Raw genomic sequence first — 9,974 nt, forward strand, 5'->3', positions numbered from 1 at the left:
GGCTTCCAGTGAAACCTGCTTGTCAGGCTGGCTGACGTGCATTTTCTGCCCACATGCAGCAGATGTGTACATTAACCCAGTATCAACATGGCTAACCTATAAGACGGTGTTTGCAGGGATTCGTCCTAAGGCTGGGATGTGGGATCTAGATTCGACAAGAAGGACACTGAAGCCCATGAGCCTCTTGATGGGTTCTGGAAAAGTACTGGAGTCAGGGATCAGCATTTAGAGATCAGAGATCTCAGTGAGGTCAGAGAGTTATTGCCAGGGGGAGCATTCAAGTACTAGAAGAAATGTTAGCACATGGTGACCAGGAAGTGGGATGTTTGATATAAAACATTAAGACTGAGCAGGGTTTGAGGCTGACCAGGTTTGGGGTGGAACAGGAGGCTGATGGAATGGCAGGTACAGGGACCCAGAGAGGCCATGCTGAGGTGTCATCCAAGAGGAGGCTAAAGCTAGAGAGGGTCAGTCATCTTCCTTGTAAGCCTTGGTTTCCTTATCCACAAAGGAGAAATGGATATTCCCCTCCCAAGTCTCATGACCCATGACCTCAGGCATGGGCTGTGATTGGTTTCACATCTTGTCTCATGAATCAGCGGCCCCTCAAAGCAGCAGGGAGATAGTGGGTGGATGTGCACAGCCTTCTCCTCTGCTGGAGGATGCATCCCCCCATCCCTTCAGTCCTCTTTGAAGGACACTTGTTGTGGGGACCTTGCTCTTGTCTCCATGGTTCCAGGCTGACACTGCCAATGCTCCTCTCCAGCAGGGTCTCAGTAGGGAGTAACTAAGGTAAAGTTACCTTAGTAACTTAATGACCAACCTAGATAGCATATTCAAAAGCAGAGACATTACTTTGCCAACAAAGGTCCGTCTAGTCAAGGCTATGGTTTTTCCTGTGGTCATGGGTGGATGTGAAGAAGGCTGAGCACCGAAGAATTGATGCTTTTGAACTGTGGTGTTGGAGAAGACTCTTGAGACTCCCTCGGACTGCAAGGAGATCCAACCAGTCCATTCTGAAGGAGATCAGCCCTGGGATTTCTTTGGAAGGAATGATGCTAAAGCTGAAACGCCAATACTTTGGCCACCTCATGCGAAGAGTTGACTCATTGGAAAAGACTCTGATGCTGGGAGGGATTGGGGGCAGGAGGAAAAGGGGACGACAGAGGATGAGATGGCTGGATGACATCACTGATTCAATGGACGTGAGTCTGAGTGAACTCCGGGAGTTGGTGATGGACAGGGAGGCCTGGCGTGCTGCGATTCATGGGGTCGCAAAGATTTGGACACGACTGAGCGACCGAACTGAACTGAACTAAAGGCACCTTTTCTCTTGCTTGGTGCTTAAGACTTCCCTGATCGTTTCACTCTAGCGCTGCATCAACCAAAGACTGGGAAGCATAGTGCCCATGGCATTGGAAATGGTTTTCTGTGGTTCACAAACATGTAAATGTGCCGAATCACACCACTGTTCTTTCAATCCAGACACAAGCTTAGGATGGTGCTACTATGTCATGAACACCTCTCTCACTTGCTAAGCCCCCTTTTCAACACAGAGGAGGCCTTAAGTTCAAAGCCATCAGTTGTTGACAGTATTGCAAAAGAATCAAATCCAGTGGAACTGGATTACTTCCATAGTATTTTTATGGTTTTATTTCTGTAACTGACATTCTTCTTTTTTTTTTTTTTTTTGTATTCACCAATATCACCCACAAAGGGTATTTTATACCATTAAGTCTGATCATGCCATTCCATTGTCAAAGTTCTCCAGTGGCTCCTCAGAACACTTAGAAGAAAGTTGGAAATGCCTGTTTTCTGGAAGTTCCTTCATGATCTAACCTCTGCTGACCTCTTCCTCATCTTCTGCATCACTCCACCCTTCACTCACTCCTCCTTCGCATTCCTCCAAGAAGGAATCTCAGTCTTACCTCAGGGCCTTCGAACATGCAATACATCCCCTGCCTGATCTATGAGTTTATGACCCTGATCAAAACAGAGGAGAACCCACCCTAAGGCTGGAAAAGAATCCCCTTAGGCTGACAGGAAAGGAGAACTAAGGAGGTTGGGGCTCCTGCAGAGAAAATTAGGTCTGAAGGAGCCAAAACAGCAGCTGTAAGCAATGGTGGCCGGGTAAATGCTGCTAGTGGACTGGCAATAATTGCTCTTTAGGGGGGAAAAATGTATGTTTGACTGGGATAAAGGATGTACTGTTGCACAAACCTGACAAATTTACAAATAATAATAAACACTTCGTTGTAAATACTCTTTATTGTAAACTCCAGCTAGCTAACTAATTCTCTCAGAAATGTTTTCACTGATTTTCCTGTCAAACTCGGGATTCCAAAACCAACTGTCACTGAAATTTAGCCATGATTTCACAAAATCAGACCATGAAGAAATGCTTGACAGCAACGCAACTCGGTAAGGGAGTTGCTCACATCACTGAAGCATGTGTGCAGTTGTGATACAAATGCTAGATGAAATTTTTGCTCATGTTAATGAGTAAGATGGAAGTAAAACAAGGAAGATGTGTGTTCAGACTCCTTCACTGGTGACATGAGTCACCTGTTGGCTGAACTGGATAATAGTCCCTCCATTTTTTTTCTGCCATTCGCAATGTATCGACTACAGACATGGCAAATTGTTAAGTTTAATTTACATTATTAACATTTTATCAATCACATTGTTGAGACTGGAAAATCAACAAAACAGTACGTCAAGCCCTGATCTGTCCTGTTCCTCAGTCTCTCTGATGTAAAGACACTCCCCGTGGACGTTTCAGGTGACCAAGATGACATCACGAATGCAGAATCGGCAAGGGGTGGGCAGTGCCCCTTCCCCATGCTCCTCTTGTGATACAATAGCTGTAAATCACCTTAAGAGCACAGACAAAAGCAAAATGCAGTAAAATGAGGAAGTGATGAGCTTAGAGTATACATTACCTTGGTTTTTAAGATAATTTATTTAAGTATTAATTTAAATAATTTAATTTTTTAGCAACTGTGTTTAATCATGATCTTGCAAGAGTCTGAAAATTTAACAATCAGCTTTCACAAGCCAGCACAAGCCAGCTCCAGTGCTCTAAAGGAAGTATCTAGAAATGAGAGGAGAGGAGGACTCGGGAGGGGCCAGAGTCCTGTGGGGTGGAGCTATTTGCTCTGTCTCCATTTGACTCAACCCTTGTGGCCTGGGGCAGTGGGGGGTGACTCTTTACAATGTCCCAAAGGTAGGGACCTAGGTATTGAGGGTAAAGAGAAACCCCATTCACCCTGATCAGCTGAATGGGACTAGTTGAAGACACTCCTGATGGGAGACAGAGGTTAAATACACCCTTAGGGGGAAAGTCAACTCCATTCTACAGACGTGGAAACTGAGGCTTGAGGGAGTCGTTACTTGTTCAAGGTCAGTAGCTGCCAAGAGGTGGAGGCCACACCGACAGCCGGGTTTGTTAGCTTTCAGACCTATCCCCTTTCTGCAAAGTCCTCCCGTGCCGTCCCGGACACTGCTCTTGGAGCGCATAACCTGCACTGTGATGGCCCTTGGATTTCAGGGCACACAACTCTGGAATTCTTCACCTTTCCTCTAATTAAAACTTAGCTCTCCTAAAGGGATGACTAGCAACTTGAAAGCAGGGCCCATGCTGATTGTCTGTGGTATTGCCAGCATTGGAAATTCTGACTCATTGGCTTCTGAAGAGATCTTAAGAACCACCTGGTTCCAGTCCCCCACTGCACACACAAGGGAAGCTGAGGCCCACGGTCAGACAGCAAGAACACCTACAGTCAGCGCTAGAACTCAAGCCTCCTACCAACCACTTGAGTCGCTGGTGCATGACAAGCGTTCTGGGCAAGGGAATTGGAGGGGTTGAACAAAATGAGATCTGAGTACAAAAAGGCAAGTGTTCCCCGCCAAAAGTCCCAGCCAGATGGAGAAAGAGAGCAGATAATATAGTATGCTTTGCTGGATTTAGGGGTGATTCCAGGAGTGACTTCCTGCCAGGGAGGTACCTTTGAGATTCTTTGAGAAAGCCCATGGAGCAGCAGAGTCACCGTGAGATGCTCTCATCATGTCATTACTGCAGAGATGTGCGGAGTCCGTGGGGAAACTGAGGGAGGAAGGCAGCGCCTCAGGAACCCTCTGAGCCTGAGACTCAAAATGAAGACTGCAGCTCTCAGACTTTCATCCCTTTCCCCCCAGCAAAACAGACCCCTTCTGGAGCAGGGGCGAGTCTTGAAGGACCATCTAGCATTTGTGTTCTGGGGCCCAGGCAAGCAGGAAGCTGAAGACTGTCTGTTAAAGCCATGGTTCCAGCACCTTCCAGATGGACCCCCTCAGGAGGCTGCAGAGACCTCGATACGACTGTACTGGATGCCAGCTGAACTCTGCCTGTGGCCAAAGCTCAGGGGGAACCTGCAGCGCAGAAAGCAGGTGGGGTCAGAGGTTGGCAGGGCCTGGCGGCCTTCCCTGGGGGTGATGGGAGTGGACCATGCCTGGGGTCCCCATCCCATCCCCACCCCACTCCTACCTGACCCTTCCTGCTTTCTGCCTTAAGGTACATTTCCATCTTCCGAACGGCCCAGCTGTTCCCCCTGGTCTTCCTGGGTCCACCTGTGCCCTCTACAGCCAGATCTCCCCATCACAGCCAGGCTGACCCTCCTAAATACAAAGCCTAGCTCCTGTCACTCCTGCTGGGAAGTGACATCATGCCCAACCAGCCTCTCTCACGTCACCACCCTCCAGTCTCATTTTTCCCATCCCACTCAAGGAGAAGAGCTCCTATACAAAGATAGGACAAAAGTGATTGTGTCCAGGCAGTAATATCAATAGGAAGAGAAGAAAAACACTCTTCTGCAAAGGCAAAGTGTAAGGACTAAATCCCGAAGCAAAGTGCTCATGGTCTGAGGTCATTCTTCCCCCTTGGCCAGCCCTGACCATCTTACCATTTCTTCTGGAATTGCTGGTCTATGTCTGCCAACGACTGGCCTTTTGTTTCTGGGACAAATAAATAGATGAAGCCCAGGCCGAAGACAGCAGTCAGCCCATAGAGCAGGAAGGTCCAGGACAAGCCAATGGCACCTGGGAACAACAGGGTGGAATGTGGGCGGAACTTAGCCTGGGCCAACTGGTTGGCCAGTGTTCCAGGTGAAACACTGAAAATCAGTTTACCCTGAACAGATTCTCCAGACGGTAGATTTGCAGAATGACCAACACACTGTCAGATAAAAGTACCATAAAGCAAGAGGGGGACTGGTTGTCCCAGAGGCAGGCAAAGGGCCAGGACCCAAATCCACAAAACATCTGAGACTGAACCTGTGTCTCCTCTGTCGGCAGGTGGATTCTTTACCTCTGAGCCACCTGGGAAGCTTGACCTCCACTCAGTCCTTATACCAGCAGAGAGTGTTGGGCTGCAAGAAGGAGGACTGAGTTCTAGTCTTCTGATTACATGGCTAGACTTGGGAAGGATGTATTTCCCAATCTGTGAGATGAGGATGATAGGCTATGAAACAATTCTAAGAAGCCCTTCTTCCCCTTGCTTCCTTCCTTCTCTCTCTCCCTTCCTTCCTCTCTTATCTCTCATTCATTCCACATAAAAGGAATGCTTGAAAACTGAGGCACTAGTGAGAAATTTAAATTCCCAAAGACTGGGTGTGGGAGACAGGCACTGTGGACGGGTTCTTCCACCAGTATTTTCCACAGCCCCCAAGGGCTCCTCCTTTGAAGGGGAAACCCTTGGCTGCAGGAAGTGGGAAAATAACTAAATTCTCAGAACTTACCTTGAGGGAGGAGCGCCCCCCACCCTCATCTGGGCCCCGATGACCCCTGGCCTTGAGTCATGAGTATCCTCTGCATCTTGGACACCCCCACTGGTGTTCTGGGCCCATATAATTCTCACCCCACCCCACCAGCACTCAGACTGGGTCTGAATGCTAGGTAGGAAGAGAAGATGTCACTCAATGGAAAGTCCTCTGCTGTAGAGTGGAAACTTTCAGTTACTAGGGGAGAATGGACTTGTCTTGATGGGGGCAGAGAGCAAAGGGCCCACACTCAGGGCTCCCAATCTCCGTACTCCCTACCCGGAGAACAAACTCTGGGTTTGAGAACAAACTCATCAACCCACCACCAATCAGGGATGGCTTCCTGGACCGAGGAGAACTGGATGCTTTAGCTCTATCCCCCCTTCAGCCTCAACTCCCAGGTTGTCAATAAAGCCAATTCCCCCCACCCCCACCCCTCTGCTGCCAACCAGCGGGGCCTGGAATGAAGTAGAAACTTCGCAGGTCGTATCTCCTGTGGTCTTTGTCTCTCAGCCCCTCTCATTCCTTCACTAGCACCTCAGTTTTCCTTCGAGGAACCCTCCCCCAACTCTCAGTCCATGCAGTGGGGTATCTAACACCCCACGCTGTTCAGACTGTGTATGTGGCCCAAGGCCTGGCATCAGAATATTGGAGCCTGCCAGTGATGGTTCAGTGATAGGCACATGATCTTGCTGGGCCAATGAGAGTCAGTCCCAGGACTTGAGTGAGAGCCACTGGAAAAAACAGGCTCTCCTCCCCGGGGGGCTGCCAAGATGAAGAACCCCACTTGTGGTCATCTTTGCAGCCACGCAGTGGGTCTGCCCCAGAACGAAGCTCACAGCACAGAAGGCAGAGCCAAGAGAGTATGAAGGTGGGCCCACAGTTTTGTTGAAGCTTCTGGATCAGTCATGGTTAAAGACAGCTACTACCCTCCTCTTCTCATGACTTAAGACAAAAACATTACCTTTTGCTCATCAACTGGTTTGCACGAGATTTTCTGTCACTTATACCCAGACGATATGGAAGCCTGGGCTCTGTTTGGAGGCAGTTGTTTCTGGATCTTGGGCCAGGGAATTAGGTCCGAGGACTCACCGATGAGGTCGAGGAACGAGAGGCTGATGAAGAGGTTGGCGGCCCAGTTGAAGCTGTTGCAGAAGGCAAAGGCCCTCCCTCGGATCTCCACGGGGTAAATCTCGCTGAGGACAAGCCAGGTCACTAGGACAGGAGGGCAGAGAGGATGCCTAGTAGCCGGGACCCAGGGCCTGGCACCCACAGTCCAGCAGGCAGCCAACAATGGGACTCAGCCCAGGATCAGGCCCCTGACGCTCATTTCTCCCTGCTGTTTCACCCACGTGGCCATAAGGCTGTTGGTTTCCTGGGACCCCAGACTTTCAGTGTCCTAGGCAAACTGGGATGGTTGGTCACCCTATTTATTAAATTCCTTTCCAGTCAATCCTTCTGAGTGAGCTATCCAGGGGCACATTCTGACTTTATGAAGCTTAAAAGATTTGGGGTCTTTATAAGGAAGAAAACATGATAGACACAAATTAGGCTCCTGCGCTTGGAAGAAGTAGCTTCAAGGAAGCAAGGAGCCCTGGAGTCCGAGCTCATCGTTCTCACGGTCAAGCCACCTCTGGTCCCTCTGAGACCCTGACAGGTTCAGTCCCCAGGCTTTCCGCTAGGAGGGGCAGAAGGCTTCCAAGTTACCTGCAGAAGACTCCCACTTACCGGGTCCAAAGCCAATAGAGAAGGCGCTCACAAAGATCATCATGCAGACCAGCGCCGTCCAGTGCAGCAGGGCGTGCTCGGGGGCGGGAGAAAGGCCTGCAGGGGGAGTGAGGCTTAGCGTTGTAGGGTCCTCGGCTCCAGGAGGAGGCCTGGTCTTCTCAGAGGCTGACAAGACCGGCTGCCCGGGGCTCTGGTCAGTCGTGGGCAGCAGCGGTGGAGCCAAGCCCCTGGACAGGCTGGAGTCTCCAGGGAGCCCTGACAGCCTGGTGGCATTGGGCACGGCCAGGCAAGCTGGGCCTGAGTGCAGGGGCACAGCAAAGCTGACGAGGCCGAGGCCGCTGACCGACAGGGCCATGAGGGCACAGCCGGCGAGCAGCAGCGCCCTGCGGCCAGCTCGGTCCACCAGCCCCATGGCCGTCAGGGTAGCCGCCACCTTCACCGCACCGAGCCCTACGGAGGCCAGCACAGCGGAGGAGCCTCCCCGGAAGCCGACCGACCGGAAGATGGTGGAGGCATAGGCGAGCACGTTGGGCTGCCCGGTCAGCTGCTGGAAAAGCACCAGCCCCAGCCCCACGATGGTCCGGCCCCGCATGTTATCCCGCGCCCTGAAGAGGTCCACAAAGGCATATCTCGGCCTCCCTGGGTCCAGCTTCGTGGCCTCGCCTCCTTGCAGCGGGATGAGGTCCTTGTGGCCTGCAGCCCCGACTGTACCAGCGGGGAGGAAGAGGAGGCTGAGAGACTGCAGGAGAGCCGGCGCAGCGGCCCAGCCAAACATGTGCCTCCATCCCCTGGGGGCGCCGGCCAGCGCGTAGTTGAGCGCGTAGGAGAGCAGGACGCCTACAGTGATGCCTGCCTCGTAGAGGGCCACCAACACTCCCCGCTGCCGTGGGCCCGCCAGCTCGGACACGTGGATGCAGCAGGCCATAGAGGAGAGGGAGATGGCAAAGCCAGCCACCGAGCGGCCCAGGAGTAGCCAGGCCAGGGAGCCGGCCAGGCCCAGGCTCAGGCTGCCTGCCAACAGCACCAAGTTGCTCCCGAGGATGGCTTGCTTCCGGCCATAGCGGTCGATGAGGCAGCCCCCCACCAGGGAGGCGAGGAGAGCCCCCAGGAGCAGGCTGCCCACCAGGAGCTCCTGCTGTGAGCAGCTCAGCCCGAAATCAAGCTGCAGCGGCAGCAGGGCACCCGATATGACTGCCAGTTCATAGCCAAAGGTCAGGCCACCCAGCAAGGACACCGAGGCACACAGGGGCAGGAGGAGTGAAGGTCGGCCTGAAAAACAAAAGTGACAGGGCGGGTGCAGAATGTTTCCATGCCAGAGCATCCAACCGTCCATCCGTCTGTCCCTCTCCATCTGTCCAGCCCTCCATCTCTCCATCTATTCACTCATCTATCTGTGTATCCCTCTATATATCCATCTATTCATTTATTCATCCATCTATCCATATACCCACACATGCACACATGCATGCATCCACTTCTTCCTTTATCCTTCATCCATCCTTCCTTCATCCATCCCTTCACCCACTTCTTTCTTCATCCATCTCTCCCTCCATCCTTTCTTCCATCCATCTACCCATCCATCCATCCACTCCATCTGTTCATCCAGTTATTGATCAATTCACCCATCCCTTCATCATCCACTCCTCCATCCGTCCACCTGCTTCAGCCACCACATATTCTTCCATTCATTGGTCCATTCAGTTCAGTTCAGTTCAGTTCAGTTCAGTCGCTCAGTCGTGTCCGACTCTTTGTGACCCCATGAATCGCAGCACGCCAAGCCTCCCTGTCTATCACCAACTCCCGGAGTTCACTCAGACTTGCGTTCATCGAGTCAGTGATGCCACCCAGCCATCTCATCCTCGGTCGTGCCCTTCTCCTCCTGCCCCCAATCCCTCCCAGCATCAAAGTCTTTTCCAATGAGTCAACTCTTCTCATGAGGTGGCCAAAATACTGGAGTTTCAGCTTTAGCATCATTCCTTCCAAAGAAATCCTAGGGCTGATCTCCTTCAGAATGGACTGGTTGGATCTCCTTGCAGTCCAAGGGACTCTCAAGAGTCTTCTCCACCACCACAGTTCAAAAGCATCAATTCTTCGGCACTCAGCCTTCTTCACAGTCCAACTCTCACATCCATATATGACTACTAGAAAAACCATAGCCTTGACTAGATGGACCTTAGTTGGCAAAGTAATGTCTCTGCTTTTGAATATGCTGTCTAGGTTGGTCATAACTTTTCTTCCAAGGAGTAAGCGTCTTCTAATTTCATGGCTGCAGTCACCATCTGCAGTGATTTTGGAACCCAAAAAAATAAAGTCTGACACTGTTTCCACTGTTTCTCCATCTATTTCCCATGGGGTGATGGGACCAGATGCCATGATCTTCATTTTCTGAATGTTGAGCTTTAAGCCAACTTTTTCACTCTCCTCTTTCACTTTCATCAAGAGGCTTTTTAG

At 51.2% G+C, this 9,974-nt stretch overlaps 1 protein-coding gene across 1 annotated transcript in view; it reads right to left on the minus strand.

Moving 5' to 3' along the window:
* Nucleotides 1-2,253: 2,253 nt before the first annotated feature.
* The window catches only part of SLC2A10 (solute carrier family 2 member 10), a 15,488-nt gene continuing 7,767 nt past the window's right edge, over nt 2,254-9,974 (minus strand). Inside the window, exons 2-5 of the mRNA XM_040248199.1 lie at nt 7,524-8,792; nt 6,888-7,010; nt 4,941-5,076; nt 2,254-4,410 (exon numbers count right to left, since the gene is read on the minus strand). Coding sequence (XP_040104133.1) covers nt 4,332-4,410; nt 4,941-5,076; nt 6,888-7,010; nt 7,524-8,792 — 1,607 coding nt within the window. The 3' untranslated portion in view covers nt 2,254-4,331. The remainder of the gene's footprint in view (nt 4,411-4,940; nt 5,077-6,887; nt 7,011-7,523; nt 8,793-9,974) is intronic.

Source organism: Oryx dammah, unplaced genomic scaffold, assembly GCF_014754425.2.
Source record: "Oryx dammah isolate SB20612 unplaced genomic scaffold, SCBI_Odam_1.1 HiC_scaffold_10, whole genome shotgun sequence".
Taxonomy (NCBI): domain Eukaryota; kingdom Metazoa; phylum Chordata; class Mammalia; order Artiodactyla; family Bovidae; genus Oryx; species Oryx dammah.